Source organism: Chinchilla lanigera, unplaced genomic scaffold (assembly GCF_000276665.1).
Source record: "Chinchilla lanigera isolate Chin_1 unplaced genomic scaffold, ChiLan1.0 scaffold00094, whole genome shotgun sequence".
Taxonomy (NCBI): Eukaryota; Metazoa; Chordata; class Mammalia; order Rodentia; family Chinchillidae; genus Chinchilla; species Chinchilla lanigera.
In genome coordinates, this window is record NW_004955495.1 from 2,608,293 (window position 1) to 2,629,336 (window position 21,044).

Here is a 21,044-nt window from a genome sequence, read left to right on the forward strand (position 1 = left end):
ATATATAATACATATATACACATATATATACAGTATACATATGTACACAAGATAGTTAAGATAGTTATACAGCCAGCTTCTCATAGTTCACAGAAAAGAAACTTTTGTGCTAGTATCATTTAGACAATATTTCATGCCTATATCTTGTATTCAGAGTAACTACTATGAAGATAACATTATGCAGTGTATCAGTTATTGTTACTTCCCTACTGGCCTGTTTTGAAACTCTGTTCTATTTTTTATTTCCTCTTTAAAAAAGATTTATCTGTTTTCTGACAAATGACTCAAATTTGCCCTTTTTCACAGCTGAGTAGTACTCCGGTGTGGATGTACGCCATAAGACCATCAACTGATCAATGGATAAAGAAAATGTGGAATGGAGTGTTAGCTGGTGCAAATGCTTGATTCAGTTTGCTTCCTTTTATAACAGGGCTCTTATGCTTTTTTCTCCCTGAACTACTTTTTCTGGAGACAACATATCATCGTGTAATTCAGGCCGGCCTTGAGTTCTCTAGGTAGCCCGGGCTGGCCTCGAACTTGCTGAGGCAGCAATTCTCCTGCCTCAGCCTCTCAAGTGCTGGGCTTACAGGCATGTGCCACCACACCCAGCCTCTTTGAACTACCGACACAAAATTTGATTCCAATGCACAGCTTTCTGTGCCACTGAAGGGAATGTGAAGATGGGCATGAAGAGTTTATAAGTTCATTCTGGCACGTGAGGGGCACCGTGTGTCAACACTAAAGAACAATTAGAGTATTTACCACCATATCCTTGAAACATCACTTGTTGCCAAGGAATACTATAGAATGACAGACCAGACTGTCCAGATGAGCACTGTCCGAAGGACACCGGAAACCGGGCAGACTCGTGCTGCCTGTAGAAGCTGCCTTCTTGCCTGTACGCTAAGTGCGCTGGACTCTAGTCCAGCAGGCCACCACTGGACACTCAAGTCCTCTTCCAGTGATTTCCCTGTGTGGCCAACCACCAACCAGACCTCTGAGAAGTTCCTGCCTGGCCTAGGTTATCTCCCTCCCCATCATCTACACACGGACCTTGTGGCAATTTCCTCCATCCCACCGCCACTGGACGTTCCAAGAGCCTGTGGGAATACTCCTGTCCAGCTCTCCGGGCGGGGCTCTATCCTCTCCTGCTAGTAAGTCTCATTTAAATATCCGTTCCTGCTCGTGCCCTAATAAAACTTCACGTCTCAGCACACCTGGGCTTTAGATGAGATGGTCTTGGAGCATGAAGAAAATGTCACAAGTCAAAACTGCAAGCTTAAAGCCAAGGGTTACAAGAGAATACTTTTGAGAGGAACAAAGGAGTCTCTCTATTTTGCACTTAATTGGCACTTCCTGATCACCTGGGTCTCCTTGCGCCTTCTCAAAAACGCATTTCTTTCTTTTTTTTTTAATTTAAAGATAAAAGGAGGGAAACATTAACAGACATACATTTTACAACATATCACAAGCACAATACAGACAATACAGAGTTACAAACAAAGTGGTAGGGAATTAACAATGGTGGTTGTATTACATATTGATATCTTCAAAGTGGCTTCTCATGAAAACAGATATAGACATGCAATACTGGTCAACCAAAGACTCATTGACAGTTTCTTTCAGCATAGAAATAGAAGACAGAAGAACAACCATGTTAACTATCATGTATATACATACATACAAAATTTCTCCTTCTTTCCCTTCTCTTTTCCCACAAAAGTCTGCTCACCGCGATGATGGTGCAAACGGGACCCAGGAAGCTCCATATAAATCCTGTCTCCGTATTCAGCCAACAGCTGTGGACAGAAACGAGAGGCATGAGCAGACGCCTCAGTGTCCTGACCTTGCGGTTGTTCTTGGATCCACAGATGAGCTGACGGGGACGATCCTGAGGTGAAATCAGGTGGAAATTCTCATGATGGACCAGGCTGTGTTTCTGTCTTCCCTGCAGCACGATGAACCCTCTTTCAGACATGCTACCTGGGCAGATGTTCCCGAAACGTTCACCCAGGAGGCGGGTCAAGCTCACTACCAGTTCATAACCTTTGTAATCCCTTCTCCCCCTGTGCAAAACTCTACTCAGACACTATGTCATTCAAATCTCAGACGAAATCCAGCGACCAGCCCCTCCTCACCATCCTCAGCTAAGTACCCGTCACAACAGCGGGGGCCTCTCCAGCAGAGGTCACCGCATTTTATTTTTATTTTTGGTATTTTGAGACAGGATCTGACTAGGTACTCCAGGCTGATTTTGAACTCGTGGTGATCTTCCTGCCTCAGCCTTCCAAGTGTTGGGATTGCAGGTGTGTGACACTGCACCTGTGTTTTACCACGTTATCAAATAGCAGCTTTCTATATCATAAATTATCTTGTTCAATTATTTGTGTATTTGCAAATTTTCTGCCCTAGCTAGACTATGAGAATTTGATCCATGGGTGCTTTGGTCATCTGTGTAATAAACAAGCAAAGAGCTCAAAGCCTAGCATGAACTGGCATCCCGTAATTATGGGAAAGAGAATGGACCGTCTCTTTCTATTAGGTCACAAATGCATATTTTCAGCTATGTTTGGTTTATTATTGTTGGTAACAATGCAGAGATTCCTCAAACACTGAGGAACAGAAATTCTATTTGACCCAGTTATTCCTCTTCTGGGCTTCTTTCTGAAGGGGACAAACTCACAGTATCACCATGGTGCATGCATGCCCATGCTTAAGGCTTCACAGTTCGCAAGAGGTAAATTATGGAAGACGCCTATGTACCAAGCAACAGATGAACGCATAGAGGAAACGTGGTACACATTTGCCACTTTGACCACATAAACACCATCCTTCCACAGGGAACAACAGCACCAATGTCCCTTTAGCAAGTGGAATGCACAGGTGTAAGAACAAACAGAACCAAGCGAGGCCATTCGTAAGTTCTGCCCAGAATGAGTCTCAAGTGGTAACGACTCCGGAATATGTGCAGTGTACAACCCCCGTTACAGTCCTCGGTGGCTCTGAGACCAACAGTTTTGTTGCTACGGTGCTCGCTTTCCTGTACACATGATTATCATCCCGAGCTCTGGCGGCGGGTCTTCAGGGAGAGGGAGGACGTCACTCACCGGTTATGCATCCCGTAGCCCTGTGGCTGCACGCCCGCTGAGATCGTCACCACCAGCCCCGGGAGCCCATAGCCGAAGGCACAGAGGTGCAGCATCTTGATGTTGCGGGAGCTGAAGTAATTCACCACCTTCAGGTTCCGGACCATCAGGAAGAGCATCACGGCCTCCACCAGCATCCAGAAGAAGCAGGCGAGGAAAAGGTAGTGCAGGAACCCCGCGATGATGGCGCAGCCCGTCTGCGGAGGAGAGGCACGCGTGTTGGTGCTTCCACTCAGGGAGAAGACTGAGAGAAAATGGACAGGGTGGCCATTCTCATGGGGGCTTCCCTAGTGACTTCCACTCGTTCCATCCACACGTATTTCTAGATCCATGGCACGACTCCCTCCGTGATGGGACCCCTTTGTCTGCACCTGAGGTTTCCCAGGATGTGTGACCTCCAGAGCTAAGACTCAACAGGTTTTGGCAAAGCCAGATACATTTAAAAATGTCTGAAGACACGGGAGGACGGGGTTCAGCAAACCACGGCCCATGGGCTGACTGCTTGTTTCGTACCTAAAGTTTCATGGATGCAAAGCCACGCCCACTTATGTATTGTCAGTGGCTGCTTCCAAGGCGCACTGGTGGAGCGGGGTAGTCATGACACGCTGTGTGGCTCACAGGCTAAAAATATTTACTGACTCTGCGAGATTGCTTGCCCAAATGTGCTCCAAATGACAAAGTGGGTCCCAAAGCCTTGAACATTTCAGAGGCTGGGCAGCTGAACATCGCCCAGAGAGAGTGGTACAAAGAACGCAGAGAGAATGACAGCCTCACCCCACATGGGATTTGGACGCCCTGTGAGGAAGCCCAAGAGCCTACTCGGTGTCAGGCATGTAGCCAAAGTTCCTGCGCTCATGGTGCTCTCGGTCCAGGCAAGGAGACAGATACAGAGCAAGTGGCACAGCCCACAATCACCATGGTTTCCAGTGACTCCTGGGGAATAACAATCTGGTGATAGGGATTTGCTGAGAGTCTCAGCCATAGCACTGCTCAGGTTCATAACACGATTTGTATCATTCCTCTCTTGGGGGGACGGGGGCATCCCGTGCATTGTGGGTGCTTAGCGGCTTTCCCAATCTCTACCCATTTGATGTCAACATCACCCTCCCCCCGTTGTCATAAACACAAATGTCTCTGGACACTCTCATGTATCTCATAACGGGTGATGTCACCATGGATAAGAATCACCGGTTAAGATATAACTGACAGGAACATCATAACTCATAGTGTGTTCAGGGACACTATTTTCAACCGGCAGCGACCACAAGAAGTCCACTAGGGGAGTGGCCAGTGTGTGTGTGCTGGTTGAGGGCACAGTATGTGCAAAGGCCCTGACAGAGAGTTGGGCAGGGATGAGCAGAGATAAGGAGGTTATGGGGCACATCCTGAGGGGGGCGGACCTGGTTGTTGGTCTTGTCTATACCGGTGAGGAAGAGAAACTTGGCCAAGAAGAGACACACACACAGGTGCAGGTGGAGATAGGTGTTGTGGTTGCGAATGGCATGACACAGCAGGAAGGTGGCAATGGCCAAGAGGAGGCACACCAGGGAGATGATCATGCCCACGTGGCTGATGACATACAAGGAGAACTCCATCTGTCAGGAAGGAGATGTGCTGTTAGCCTCAGAAGAGAATCACTGCCTCCCACCAGCAGGCAGAAAGAAACAATGACCCACTCATCTATCTTGGGAGAAAGGGCTCCTAGCCTTTTCTCCCTCTGACACTCAGAACAACCCAGATTCTCTATCTTGTCACCCATTCCAACCCAATGAAATTCTTAGTACTCATTCCTACCCTGTTGTATTCTGGGCCCTGTGTGTTATGGGGCTGGACATGCAAGAACTACGTCTCCCAAAACCCCTTGGGGTTAAGTTTCTGGGTCATGACCCTTGGGTTGGCCAATGAGGTGCTTCCACAAAAGGTTGGGGACAAAGAACAGAGAAAACAGCTAGCTTTTGTGTGGGTAAGAGTGAGCCTTGGCTGGACTCTACATGCCAACTATCCAGTCCTTAACTGAATAGGGGCACATGGGACATGACAGGAACAATTTCCTTTTAAATGTATTTTCATTGGTGCATATTAATTTTGCAAAGTACTGGATTTTGATGTGGTGTGTTCATACATGCGTGTAATATATTTTGATCATGTCCATTTCCCCCAATTACCTTTCCTTATATTTTTCTCCCCCTTTGCCTTACTCTCTTCCCTTTGTCTAATAAGCGTATCCTTTCTACTTTCAAGTCATCTTCCTTTACAGTCCACTGTTAGGGAAAGTAGGAATGAAACTGTCTTTCTTGATCTGGCTTATTTCACTTAATATGGTGATTTCCAGTTCCACCTAGTTGCCTGGAAATCACATAATTTGTCCTTCTTTGTGGCTGAATTGTGTCTACATGCAATATTTTCTTTATTCCTTTATCCACTGAGGAGCTGGTTCCATGTCTTGGCTATTGTGAATTGTGCCACAATAAACATGGGTATGCAGGAAATCTGTATACCTCCTTCAGCTATGTGCCAAAGAGTGGTCTAGTGGGGTGATATGGTAGTTCTGTTTTTACTTTTTTGAGGAGTAACCCTACTGGTTTCCACAGAAGATATACTAGTTTATATTACCACCAGCAGTGTAGAAAGGTTTCCTTCTTACATCCTCACCAGTGTTTACTGTTATTTTGTGTTTGTTTTGCTGTGCAGAAGCTTTTCAATTTGAAGCAGTCTCTGTTGTTTATTCTTTCTTATACTTCCTGTGTGTCTAGAGTCCTTTTTTAGGAAGGATTTTTTTTTTTCTGGTGCATATGACTCTAAGTGTTTCTCCTATGTTTTTTTCTAGAGATTTCAAAACTTCAAGTCTTACACCTAGGTTCTTTTGAATTGGAGTAGCATTTGAATTGATTTTGTACAGAACAAATGAGAGGTCTAATTTCAATCTACATACAGATTTCCAGTTTCCCCAGCACTACCTGTTAAAGAGATTCTATTTTCTCCAACATTTGCTTTTGGCCCATTGTCAAGAACCAGACAGTTGTAGTGGCTCAGGTTTGCTTCTGTGTCCTCTGTTCCATGCCACTGGTCTGTATGTTTAGTTTTGTGGCTGTGCCATGCTGTTTTCATTACTCTAGCTTTGCAGTATGATTTGAAATCAGGTACTGCAATGCCTACAACCTTGTTCTCTTACTTAGCATTAATTTGGCTGCCCTGGGACTTCTGTATTTCTGTGTGAATTTTAGGATTATTATTTTATTTTTATAGTTCTTTATTAGTATCAGTTTGTGATACATAATAAATACATTCATTATAGGGAATTGATAGTCTTATCTATCTCTCTATCTATCTGTCTATGAACCTATGTATCCCTTTTCCCTGAAAATAAGAACTGAGTAGAAAATAAGCCCTAGGGGCTGGGGATCTAGCGCAGTGGTATAAGCGCCTGCCTGGCAAGCACAGATTCCTGAGATCAATCCCCAGTACTGCAAAAAACACACACACACCAAAAAACCCCAAAAAACCAAAAAACAAAAAAAACAAAGCCCTAGAGTGATTTTTCAAGATGCTCATAATGTAAGTCCCACCCTTAAAATAAGCCACAGTTAAGACTGTCAACCAGATGGCTGCACTTGGTATGTCTGCTGCAACACATGTTGGGTGCACTGAAGTATAAAATAATCATGTCAATATATAATAAAGTATAAATAAATAATATTATTGACAGTAGCACTTAAGTGGTAATACAAATTATAATTGATTATTTGCATATACCCAAGCAGGAGCCTTTGGATGAGAGGTAAATGGCTACGTAAATAGATAAACTTGAGACTTGGCAGCCAAATGACCAATCAGAGTACAGACACAGTGCACGGATAACAGGCACAACCGACAACAAATGGACACGCCTGTGTCTGATATGAACCTTCACAGTCCGATACATGGTGTGTCCTAATGGGAGTACTTAACGCACTGCGTGAAAGAAGCATCTCTTGAATTTTGGTGCCTACAAGTTCTCATCGCTTGTGTGTGGGCCATCACTCTTAATTGTCATCATTTTTCTTGCCACTCCTGTAAGTCTTCTCGTACCACTTGATTTCAAGGAAACTTTGTGAAGCCCAGCCTGCAAGACGTTGTGACTTGGGTGAAGAATTCATGCAATAAAATCCCTGACTGCTGCATAGACTATTTTAAGAAACATTGTTCTTAGTTCTTTATAGTTCTGGTGAAACTCTGCAGAACTTCCACCCCTATCAATGACTAGCTTTGTGGCTAGGTAGGGTACTGAGCCTCAATCTCGCATTCTGTAAACTGTGTCAGAAAACAATCAACTTAAAACACAGTCCAGTGCACAATAGGTGTTTCTGAAATAAGACCTGTTAATTTTATTGTGTGTTTCTGATTTTATATTTGATTCTTTGTCTTCCCTACAAGATCGTGAGTTCCCAAAGGACAGAAGCATGGTACGCATTTCCCTCTGTCTTCATGGCTGCTTCCTACAACACCAAACACCACAAGGGACACACAAAGGATGAGACAGTGGTATGTCAGTCCACAAACTCTTTTGTTTGGGAGCATGTTGGTCTGCAGACAGAAGCATTTGGCAAAATTTTATTTTTGTTTGCAAGCTCTGCATTGAATGACTCACATGACTGGCTGGAAACACAAATGTGGCCATCTTTTCCAGAATCTCAGAACAAATTAGTTCATGAACTGAGGCTCCCTGGTATATTCCCACTGGGTTTTAGTTTTTTTTTTTGGTTTTTCTCTGGTACCAGGAACCGAACTCACAACCTTGCGCTTGCCAGGCAGGCACTTTTGCCGCTGAGCTAAATCCCCAGCCCCTCCCACTGGGTTTTAGGAGGTGCTCAGGAACCCAGAGAAAAGAGCATCAGCACTGACCGTAAGCTCCCCAGAGGCCATGATGACGGCCAGGTTTGCCATGTGGTTACAGCTGCAGGTTGTGTGCGTTTCCGACTCTGTAAGGGTCACGCAGCCAGATGGTGTCCACCTCCCATCCTCAATATCTGTGTTCCAGGAGACACAGATGGCCTTCTCGAGCTTGTGTTTTGGCTGAAAAATCAGAGGGTCAAGTGACTTGAGAACTTCTCTCCAATGTGACCAACCTCAAGAGCCATTTGGGGCCCATAGATACAGAATGGAAAGACATGATTCCACTTCCATAGGCAGTGAAGTCCTCCTGGATACTGCTGCCCACATTGTGGAAGCTACGAGAAAACTCCTCCTTCAATCAAATTTGGGCTAAGGCTGGCTGCATGGTCATTCACTGTTTTTTTACTGGGAATTTATGGCATACTTTCTTCTGTGCTGCATACAGGAGATGTCAATAAGTAGAAAAGACATGGCCCGGTCCTCTGGTGGAACAGCAGCACAATGAGAGGAGAAACAGGAAAGTGAGAAACAGAGACATTTTTAGTAAGAATAAAAATAACAGTACGTCTTCAGAGTGTGTAACAGTAGTGAAATTAATCTTGTGTTATGGACTGGCATGGAAGGTGTTTGTGAACTGATGTCACTCGAGGCATGAAAGGGGCACTGGAGTTATACATGTGGTGAAAGCAGGGCATTTTAAGCTGAAAGAACATGTGCAAATGCCCTGAGGCAGAAAGGACATGAATGTATTTCCAGGGCTTCAATTAGCATGGAAGGAGGTAAACATAGTGCTTTGCATACTGGAGCACAGAATCAAACCTGAACATTGATAATAGACCAATGGTGAACTCTCTAGAACATCCTGTCAGGTTATGTACGCATGAGAATTATCAGAAAAGTAAAATATATTTGAAAAAAATAACTCAAGAGTTGGGAAGACGGTATGTTTAAGAAAAACATCAGTGACCCAAGTGGAACCAGCAACCAGTAAGGCCCCAGCAGGAGCACACATTACTGGCAGGCAGGACCAGTGCAGCGGACGAGTCTGAAGCAGCAGTGAGAATATAGAAGCCAGCAGTTGGTAAGTTATGTGAACCAAGGCTGTGCTTTGGCCCACAGATATACAGAATAGGAGCAGGCGGGTGAGGCCACATTTTTTATGAAAGGCTCAGGGAGAACTCCAGCAACAGAGGGCCAGTTCCAGCCCCCACATCCATTGGCCAAGATCAGTCCCACAACCAGCACAAAATCCAGGGAAACTTGGCTGGAGTTCACAACACAATTCTCAGGTCAGACCTGGACCTACCACAGAACTGTGGTCACTGGAGCAGTTTTACCACTTTTATTTTTCTCTGTTTGATTGGTTTTCCTTTTTCTATCTTGTTGTTTTTTTTCTGCTTTGTTTAATTTTCTGGGGTTCTTTCTGTTTTTTGTTTCTCCTCTCTTTCCCCCCCTCTCTTTCTCTCTTTTTCCTTTGCTCTTTCTTTCATGACTTAGACTTCTTACCTTCCTTTTTGATTTCTTCTACTTGGCCTCTTTCTCTCTTTCCTCGACTCTCTTGCTTGATTTTATGATCCTTTCATGTGAGTAAACATTGTCTTTTTTCTTTCTGGTTCAGTTCAATACTCTTTTGCTTTCTCTTCCTTTTTTCTCCCCTCCTGCATTTTCCAGTTTCCCAAAACTTGTGTGATCATCCTTTGCCCTCCAGCCTTGGTCTTACTACATCTGACCTCATTCACCTCTCTATCTTGTCCCTGATCCCTCTTGAACACGCCCCTGCAACAGGGTAAACATCACTCCACAAAGGGGAAAATTGTAGCATACAAGTTCCTGGTGTACTGTACAAGAGCTTTTCAAAACTTTGCTCTCTTGAAACTGCCTAGCTCTGTAACTGCTTCATGGCTTTATAATTACTTTCCTGACCCCTATAACCACGACAGTGTAACTGAACATGCAGAATGCCTGATTGTACCATTGTACCAAGCATCATAAACTGATGATCATTAATCTATCCTTGTAACTGATTATCTCACCCTGCTAGCTAATCAGAAGAACTGCCAAGCTGTTCTGTCTTGCCTTTGTATGTCCTGCTTGTGCGTCATATAAAAACCCTAGACCACCAGAGATGGGGGCTTGATATTCTGGAAATGATCCTGATCAGTGCCTGTCAACATAAATAAATCTGCCTCCAAATCCTGGGTTTTGTTTCAATGTCTCTGCTTGCCATTGCAATATAACTGCAGAATTTGATCTTGTGGTTAAAGGTATCAGGTTAATAGTTACTACAGATTGTCATAACCAGGTGTTATGTGGCTAGTGACTTAAAGGGGGTCTAGACATCCCCCAAAGGCTCATGCAGTCATGGGGTGGGCTTTTAGAGTTTATGATTGATTCATGGTCCAATGTTGGGATTATGGGTATGAGTGCTACACCCTCCCTGGGGCAGGTAGCTTGCATATAGTAGAAGGGAGGGAAAAAGACTTCCTCTCTGCTCTTCCCTTTTTGCTCTTAGCGCTTTTTTTGTTTTCTGCCACCATGAACAGTTGCTCTGTGCCATGTGCCACTCTGCCTTGGAGCCAACTGAGTATGGACTGAAACCTCCACAAACTGTGAACTAAATAAACCTTTCCCTCTTTAATTTGGGTGCCAGGTATTCTGTCTCAGCAATGACAGCAAACTAATCAAGACACCAGGCTATGCTGAGACTACTGTTATTACTAACTGTACTACTTTAGGGAGGGTGTCATACCTGTTATAAGCAGTGTTTCTCCCTTGTATGACAACACTGTGATTTTATGGAGTTATAACCATCACCATAGTCCAGTGCCAAAGGACTTGGTTCTGAGCCAAATAAACAGCAACTTGTCATGCTCAATACATTGGGAAGGCAGATTCAGAGCTCCAGTGGTGCAATTGGTTAGCGCGCAGTACTTATACGGGAAGACAGGTTCTTGAGATAGATAGGAAGACCAAAACCACCTACATCTAGAAGACATTCCTGAGGAACAGACATTTTCTAGGTAAGCCTTGATACTAAGAAAAATCTATCTACCATAAGAAATCTAGAAGCATCAACACAGAAAACAAAATAAAATAAAAAATAGAAAATGACAAGATGTAGAAGCAAAATGCAACCCAATACCAATAGCCAGGCACATTGTCCAGAGCACAGTGAGATAGAGGAAGTCAGAAACCAACCACTGGAACTTTCTGAAATGATAGCAACAGAAGTGAAAAAACAGGCCAGGTGTGGTGGTGCATGCCTGTAATCCTAGCACTCAGGAAGCTGAGGCAGGAGGATTGCTGTGAGTTTGAACTGAACTACACAGTGAGACCCTGTCTCAAGAAAAGTGAAAAAATAAATGGAAGAGGCTACAAAAAAATAATCTCTAAGGTGCACAAAGAAATGCCAATCAAAATAAAAGATATTAAACCAGATACAGATAAGAAAATAAATAGAAGAGCTCAGGAAAATCATGGAAAAAATCAGCGCTCAAAATAGGAAAGAAATGGAATCCATGAAACAGAGCTAAACAGAAATCCAGGATGTTAAAGACTCCATGGAAAGTATATGCAACAGACTGAAAGAAGGCAAGTATAGAATATCAGATGTAGAAGATGGGATTTTGGCTAGTGACCATGAAAAGAAAGATATGTTAAAAGTAGCAAGATACCATGAAACATCAATTCAACAGCTATAAGGTGAGTGAAAGAATAACATAAAATTGATTGAAATCAGTAAGAAAGTTGGAGACTGTGCAAAAGCCATAAAAAAACCTCTTCACAGAAATAATGGCAGAAAACTGCCCAAACATGGATAAAGAATAAATGAAGCATATAGAACTCCAAATAACCATGACCCAAATAAATCTACACCGAGACATATAATAATCAAGATTCCAGAAATTCAGCACCAGAACAGAATATTAGAAGAGCCTAGAGAAAGGACACAGGTCACCTCGAAAGAAGTCCATTCGAATCACAGCAGACTTCTCAACACAAATCCTCAAATCAAGGAGAGTTTTGAGGGAGGTATTTCAAGCCCTAAGAGAAAACATAATCCAATCCAGATTGATGTACCCTGCAAAACGATCTTTCAAAATCAATGGAGAAATAAGATACTTCCATGACAAAGAACAACTGAAGAAATTCATGACCATCAAACCAGCTCTACAGGATGCTCTGAAGGATATATTAGAAAGAGAAAACAAAGAGCACAAGCACATGGACACCAAGAGAAACAAGCCACTACCACACAGGGCAAGCAATTAAACAGAGGAGAAACATAGGGAACCAGTACAGGAAAATAACATCAAAAAGATAAGCCATACATATCTGTTATGACTATCAGTGTAAATGGTCTCGATTCACCAATCAAAAGAAACAGACTGGCAGAATGGATCAAGAAGCAAGGTCCAGCAAAACATTGCATACAAGAAACACATTTAACTCAGAAAGAAATTTGTAGGTTGAAAGTCAAAGGGTGGAAAATAACACCCCATGCCTCAAGCCCAGAAAAAAGCAAGAGTAGCTATTTTATTTGCAGACAATGTGAACTTCAAGCCAAGACTGATCAAAAGAAACACAGCAAGTCACTATAGACCTGTCATGAGAAAACTCAAGGAAGAAGAGATAACAATCATAATTATATATGCAGCCAATACTGGTGTGCCCACCCACATAAAACAAATACTAACAGACATGAAAAATCAAATAAGCACTAACACAGTGGTAATGGAGACCTTAATTCCCCACTCTCACAAATAGATCAACTAGACACAAAATCAACAAAGAAATATCAGCACAAAACCAAACCCGTGAACAAATGGACCTAGTAGATGTCTACAGAGTGTTCCATCTTGCATTATCAGAGCACACATTCTTCTCAGGTGCACATGGGACGTTCTCCAAAATAGAACACATATTAGCCCATAAAACATGCTAAAGTGAGGCGAAGTGAAATCATCCCGTGTGTATTATCTGCATTCATGTTACCTCCTCTCACCTAAATCTAGCCCATCGCTGGAGGTGGCAGCACTACATAGAAATAAGAGAGCTCACTCTTCTCCAGACAGCTTTGGGGAAATGGCTTGACTTGCAAGAAATTGTGAAAGAAGGTGGCGTTAATGATTCCTATGAAACAGGAAAGAGAAGTCTACAGCAGTTTATCACATACCGGAAAATAAACAGGAGATTCAGAAGTCTTTCAACACATGGCAATGATAAATATTAGACGAGGTGTAAATACTAACACTTGCCCTCATTTGATCATTAAACATTGAATGTGTTATCAAATTACCATAATGTATTCTATAAATATGTACAAATATATGGTGTCCACTAAAAACTTTAAAACCGGCTTCAGACACTATACAAAGTATACACATACTAAAAAACCACACGGTACCCCACTAATTTGTACAATTATGATTTCATGTGTCATTTTAAAACTAATTTAATGGTGCTGGGGATTTAGCTCAGTGGCACGGCGCCTGCCTAGCAAGCATGAGGTTGTAAGTTCGATTCCTGGTACCAAAAACAAAACAAAAACAAAAACAAACAAACAAACAAAACCTAATTTAAAAAAATGTAAAGACCCAAAGTGAGACTACTGTGGTAATGGACATGCACTGTATCTTGGCTGCATCGATTTCAAGATCCTGGTTGTAATATTTTACTGTAATTATACAAGCGGTCCCCTTCTAGGACACTTGTAAAGGCACATGAGATTTCTTGCCACTATTTCTCACAGCTGAATCCATGATTATTTGAAAATAAAAAGTTTAATTTAGAAAAATGAGAACTGCAGGGAGAATGGGAATTCCTTAGCAGATAGATCGGACTGGGCTGTGGAGCCCTGCACAAACCTGGATGTTCTCCAGAGTGTAGATAACGGGTTCTGTGAAGTTGTCCCTTCTCTGCCCGGTCATGATGCCCCCAACCACTCGAGAATTCATCCTCAGTTTCCTCTCCATGGTGCCCCAGTGGGCCTGGGGGTCTGCGAAGAAGCGTTCATCTAAAACAGACTCCATGTTTGCAAAGGAGACAAAAGCCACTCCGGTGGTTCCTGCCCCAAAGACAAAGAAAAGTGGGAACCATCAGCTGGTGAACACTTATAGATGCTCTCGAATGTTCCAAGCATTAGAACTGGCTTACGCTGAGGACTGAAGTAGCCGTGAACTGCCAGGTTGGTGACCTCGTCAGAACCATAGAGGGCTTTTTTTTTTTTTTTTTTTTTTTTAAAGAAACCTTGAGTGGCTATTACCTTGAGAAATCTCATCTAAACATAAATTTGAATTTTCACTCTTAAGGGACAGTGCATTCAGTGGCAAGGTTAAGTTCTTCCATCTTCACGTTTATCCCCATCTCGTGGGCTCTGGCTTTCCTCTTAAATACTCCTGGTCTCCAGGGAGGCCTCCTGGAGCTGCTTCTGGTCCCCTCTGCCCGTCCTATCACCCAGGATCCACTTGCCACCCCTGGGCAACAGAGGGACGTCTCAGATGCCCACTGAGCCGTCACACACACTGAGTACTTTCGATCTCCACCTCTTATTGTCATTCCTTTCTTTCAATACATGAGGTCTCCTAACCTGGAACTTGGAGGTGTGTTCCTACTTCACCCTAACACAGATCCCTCCTTCTTCATGAGCCCCGGTGATCCCTCCCACTTCTCACTTCAACTGGACACCTCCCTCTGGACGTCCTGCTGCTCACCAATCTCCTTCCCCTCCCCAGTCTCACCCCTGCAATGCGTCATCTACACTGCGGCCAGAGCACCGCTTTGGAAGCCTAGCTCTACACAGAAGGTTCCAAGGCTTTCTGTGCCTCGGGAGAAAGTGTAAACTACCAGATTGGCATCAAACACCCTCTACCTCCTTCCCCATCTCCCCCAACATCTATGCTCCTCTCTCCCACTTTTTAGTTCCATGAATACGCCTAGCTTTTTTCTCTCTGTGAAGATCTGTTGCTTGCACTGTCTAAGATGATTCCTGCTTCTTTCTCTACATATTCTGCAGGATTTAGTGCAAGTATCTCTTTGCACATTTCACCCTATGCGTTTACACTGAACTATTCCTGACAGAATTAATTACAGATAAAGGACAGCAAACTGGGCTGTATTATACACAATGCCTACAGTATTTACCTGCTGGCCTTCTAGGGAAAAAGTATGCCAACTCCGGTATAGATGAGTGTTGTCTAATTGAAATATAGTGTGAGCCACATATATAATTTTAAATTTGGTGGTAGCCCCATTTTTAAATTGTAAAAAACAGAAAAAAGTTTTAATAATATATTAAGTCAATATCCACAAAATTGAGTCACATCAAAATGTAAAATCTGAATTTTTTAAATATGAAACTATACTTTAAAATATGTTTTTCTTCTTTTACGGCTGTATAGTGTCTCATTGCGTAAATAGCACGTTTTCTAAAATCCTGTCATTGGCAACAGGGTGTGTGGTCCTGGAGAACACAATGGTAAGGGAAATAAGCCAGGCACAGGAAGATGAACCGCATGACCTCACTTACTCACGGAACCTAAAAAAGAGTGTTGATCTCATAGAAGCAGAGAGTAGAATAGTAGTTACCAGAATCCATGGTGCTGGAGAGATACTGGTCAAAGAATACCACATTCCAGTCAGACAGGGAGAATATTTTTTTTGTTTTGTTTTGTTTTTTTGGTTTTTCTCCGGTACCGGGAACCGAACTCACGACCTTGCGCTTGCCAGGCAGGCGCTTTGCCGCTGAGCTAAATCCCCAGCCCAGGGAGAATATGTTTAAGAGAGCTACAGTACAGTGGGGACTAGAGTTACTAGGAGTATGCTTTCTTGTAGGAAAAAGCCAAGGAAGTGAACATATTCTCACCACAAACATGGTAAGGATGTGAGGTAATAGATGCAAGAGTTTTTTATAAACGCCGTTGCCAAGGGCCGTCCAGCGGAAAGGCAGGCTCGTGCAGACAATATTGTGCATCCCCAGCCACCATATTCTCTGGATCTGGAACCACGCCCACCTGGACCTTCCCCAGAGGCAACATGTCCATCACTGTTAAATGTTTAGAACTGTTTCAGGACACCGAGGCAGCCAACAGGCTGCAACTGAAGACATTCATGAAAGATGACTTCCAGGACTTGCAGAAAGTAGCAAGAAGAGTTCAGCAAGTGTTTTCAGAGCAAGGGGGAATATTCTGAGGAGGATCAATGGCAGTGCGGGGCCAGGGATGTAGCTCAGAGGCACAGCGCCTGCCAGGCAAACACAGGGCTCTGAGTCTGATTCCTGGTACCAAAAAAAGAAAAAAGCAATGTGTCTTTCATTGTAATAATTTTAATGTAAATATTCATCATATTTTTAGATCTTGTCCACAAACTGTCTAGATTCAGCCATCCCACAAAGCATATATGCTTCAGAATATCATGTTGTACACAATAAATACACAGAAGTGGCTGTCAGTTTTTAAATAAGGAAAAAGATGAGGTCTAAAATATTTTTTAATACATTTTGTTCTAAAGCAATTTAAGTATAAAAATTGTAAGAACCATATTCGGTCCCTTTTTGGTGCCACGTATCTGCAACGTAGTGTGCGTTTTACACCGAGCTCATTTCAGTCCAGCCCAGTCACAATGCAAGGGCTCAGTAGCTGAATGCAGCCAGTGGCTACCTTACTAGGGAGGGCGGGTCCCCGTACTTTGTTTAGGAGTCATTATGTTTCTGAAATTTGACTTCCTCAGCAGACAGGAAATTCTCCAAGGACGTTGCCCATTTCCGCCTCCCCCTCACTGGTTGTCAACCACCTCCGATGATCTTGATGCCCAGGAGGCGATCAGTAAATACTTGCAGGTGAAACACACCTGTCACCTAGACTCTCAGGAAGGGGCCTGCACCTACCTGTGCTTTCAGATTCTTCAATGGTGGAGCACCCAACAGTCATCGCATCCCCTTTGGCTTTCAAGAGAAAGGACACATTCTCCTTATTACACTCGTCGTCGTTGATGACTTTGCTCTCGATGTCTGAAAGAGAAAGGGAGCATTGGCGTGGGGTCACTCAAAAGGGGTCTCGGGTGCTTTTCTGTCATTGTTGACAGGATACCTGACACCCAAAGTTAAGGGAGGGAAGGTTTATTTAGCTCGCAGTTTGCAGAGGTTTTAGTCCAAAGCAGGCTGGCCCCAAATCAGGCTAGCACATGGCAAAGGGGCAACAGTTCATGGCAGCAGAAGACAGCAAGAGCAACAAGAGGAGAGAGAGAGACAGAGACAGACAGACAGACAGACAAAGAGACAGACAGAGAGACAGAGAGAGAGACAGAGAGAGAGAGACAGAGCGACAGAGAGACAGAGAGACACACAGAGAAAGAAGCCTCTTTCTGTCCCTTATATTGTATCTACCAGGATCAGAGCAGTGCTAATCCAATCAGCGGACTGATCCGGCAATCACCCACCCTTAATCTCAGCAACTCTAATACCAGTGTTGCACTGTGAATGAATCACACAATCTAGACTCAGCCACCTCCAAAAAATTCTAAGACTGCCTGAGGCTTTGGGGGACATCTAGACACAAAGCCTAAGAGAAGGGTCCTGGATGTGAAGTAGGCTTCTGTCCAAGATGGGTACACATTCACACTTGAGAGCAATGCAAGAAGGGAGAGGCCGGTTTGCCACAGGGAGGGCCTGAGCCCCTCGGAAGGGGACAGGAAAACGGCAGCAACAAAACAATGAGAAATCTGGTTGGAGCCTTATGGGCTTCCGTACCAGAAGGAGCGCCTCCAGGAAAGGTGGAATTGAAGTTGAGATCTCAATGGCTCTCAAGGCTTGTGTGGTGAAAGCTGGGTCTCTAGCCCACAGCACTCCTGGGAAGGTACAGAAAATGGAAAAGCTTGTGGGAGTTAGGTCCCTGGGGCAGATGTGTGAATTACTGACACACTTCTAGCGCAGTGCCTCGCCCTCACCCTTGCACAGTCAATGGGAAGTGTCATTAACATAACTACACTTGCTTTGTGGTGACTTTAGGATTTTGGAGCAGTTGAGGGAAGATTCAAAAGAAAAGCTGCAGAGAAGCTCATCGCCAAGGTCACCCCCCAAGTGCGGCACCCTAGTGGCTTTGCCCTGAAGAGTTGTTAGTTACCCAAGTGTTTCGTGTGAACAGCCTGGCTGGTGTTCTCTGAAGACGTCAGTAAAGCGGCTAACGTGGTGCTCTCCACACTCTCCAGGAGGACCGTGGCCAAGGTGGACTTCTCCTCCTGGGTGAATTTGGTCCACGTGGATGTTTGCTCAAGCACAGAGTCAAATGTCTCCACCTTCCTCTGCAAGAAAAGATACATTTGTCCTTCCCTCTCTCACGCCTCCTCCTGCTGCACCTTCCCCTCACTCTCTTCCACCTTGGGAAATTCCTCCTCTTCTCCTTCCTCTTTCTTCTCCTGTCCTCCCCTCCCCATCCTCCTCCGTCTCAGTAAGGAACGAGCACCTGTCCTCTCTCAGCCAGACAGACACTAAGAGGCACAGCCGGAGGAGAGTGAAAATGGCCAACATCTACCTCCATTTTCTCCCGCGAGGGGTCCCTTCGGGAACACAGACTCACGTGGCTTTTACAGAACGCAGCAAGTTAGCGCCTCTAACAGCGGAAACCGCACATAATTTTGGACCCAGAAATTTCCCTTCCAGGAATTAATCCTTCCCGAAATACTTAAACACTGTGCAAGGATCTTGTTCAGTGAGTGATATTTATTTCAAGATGATTTCTGGAAATCCTAACAAATTGGTTAAATCAAGGAAGATGAAATCCGATTATGGGGCAGTAAGCAGCTGTTAAAGAACAGCGCTGTGGTATTCCTGCATGTATTAACAAGCAAAAAGGGCCACAAATTATTGAGTAAAATAAAGAATAATATGTATATACTATCTCATGTTCCTTAATAATAATCAATTTTCAGATTGATATTGAAGGTATGTATGTTTCTGGTCCACAAAATAAGAATAATGCACACTTGTTATGAGCTAGATATTTCTTAAAAAAGAGAGAAAGAAAAAGAGAAAAAGAGACAGAGAGAGATCTTATATATATTAACTTGTTTAATACTGAGAATATGACTATGAAATTGTGCCAGTTATTTCCTGGTTTGGTGTGGGGCAACAAAAATGTTTGTCTAGTAGATGGAATAACCAGTTTTGAACTTTTCCAGGCCAACACTTGAGCCGCTGAATTCTTAATTACTGCCCTAAACTTTTCATAGCAAATACTCAAGAAATGAATTTGTGTGTGTGTGTGTGTGTGTGGGTGTGTGTAACACAAAGTAAAAAGAGAGAGACACACACATCTAACTACTAACATTGGTCATGTCTGAGAAATACAGTCAAGGTAAGAACAGCAAAAAACAGTAATAGCAGTGTTAAATTAATCCCCTTATTACTGTGAACTTCAATAAATTCACTATAATTTGTGATTCTAACCCAAGCCAAAAAAGTATGAAAAGAATTCAGAACCTAATATTGAGGAGAGAAATGAATCAATTCCCACCAGATCACAAAGGATATTATACAGGAACCTAACTATGAGGATAAGTTTCTACCTATCAAAATTAGATGGCAAAACTACGAAGGATTTCAATTAAAGTGGGATACTATGAAATCCCAGAGTTGATTGTCCACAGGAAGCTAGACCCTGAGCACCAACCCCACCCCTGAAAGGCCTGAGTCTTGGCTGCACCTCCTTCCACCAACATGGCAAGAGTATCACAGCCGGAAGCACCCTGGGAGAATGTGGCCCCTGATCCTATGGCTCATAAAATCTCACTGCAAACCCCCTGAAGTATGAGACCTAATTCTTTTAAGGTGGGAAACTTTTTTTCTATTCTCAGGAAAAACTACATAGATGCAAATTACAGATCCATAGTTGTAATACTTTTGTGTTAAATTTCGAAGGTTTTGAGTTCTTTATCCTGAAAATGTGGAAACTTCTGTTATTTATAAGGCATGGAACAATTTGATACATTAGGGAACCATAAAATCTCATTGGAAATTGCAATCTGGTTTGTGATTTTAATAGGATCAATTTTCAAGAATGTGGCTGCTTATAAACTGTATTGTTGGGAGGGTCTGAATTATTACATGCTTCAAATTTATATATATATATGATTAACTGAAATTTGGAGTCAGTTGAAGGCCCTAATGACCTGAACCGTCAGATTTGTAAATCTTCCTCATTAGGTACTTGAAGTATGGAAGGGAATAAGGTTGTTTGTAAACATAGAATAAAATGCTTCAGGGAGTTTGAACAGGGGCAATTATTTACAGAAATTTAGTCTGAAAACCATAGGGATGCACACTTAGTAGACATCTTAAATTAATTTCCAACTAACCAAATTACATATGAAAGTTTTATTATTTTCATAACAAAAATAACCAAAATCTATGCCTAATTATTCACTAAAATATTTAGAAATAAAATAACATGCATACATCCAACTTACAGGCTTAAGAAAAGCTAGGCTTTAATACCTATAACTGTAGTAACCTACCAGTTTCTAGGTATATGTCATGGAGATGTATATTCAACTAAATAAAAGAATTGTCCATGGATGTTTATAACAGTTTTACTGACAACTGCCAAAAGCCGGAAATGCCTTCCAAAGATGAATGGATTAAAAAAATGTGGTAACTTCATAAAAAGAGGCGTGACTCAGCCATGGAAAGGGATGAAACCCATATTCATGCTGTGACCCAGAGGGACCTCAAGGATTCTACACTCAGTGAAAGGAATTAAGACACAAAGGACAAATACCGTGCGATGCTTCTCACGTGAGGTCCCCAGTAGAATGGCAGGTGCCAGGGACTGGCCAGGAAGACGGGGACCAGGTACTGAACGAGTACAGGGTCTCCTTTGGTGGGGGTGGGGTATACATGTTCTGGACCTAGAAAGTCCTGATGGTGGTGCAGCACCGTGACTGTCCTAAACGTCGTACGGGTTAATGAAAAGGAATGGAACTACTGGTAAACAGAACATGCATGAATCTCTCTTTTATATTTTTTGTCTTTTT

General features: G+C 43.1%; 1 protein-coding gene across 1 annotated transcript in view; it reads right to left on the bottom strand.

Annotated features, from left to right (window-relative positions):
* Adgre1 (adhesion G protein-coupled receptor E1) overlaps positions 1-21,044 on the bottom strand; it is a gene marked incomplete in the record, with an annotated part of 73,326 nt that overhangs the window by 6,880 nt on the left and 45,402 nt on the right. Inside the window, 4 exon segments of the mRNA XM_013505356.1 lie at positions 1,733-1,799; positions 3,108-3,343; positions 4,547-4,741; positions 8,028-8,192. Coding sequence (XP_013360810.1) covers positions 1,733-1,799; positions 3,108-3,343; positions 4,547-4,741; positions 8,028-8,192 — 663 coding nt within the window.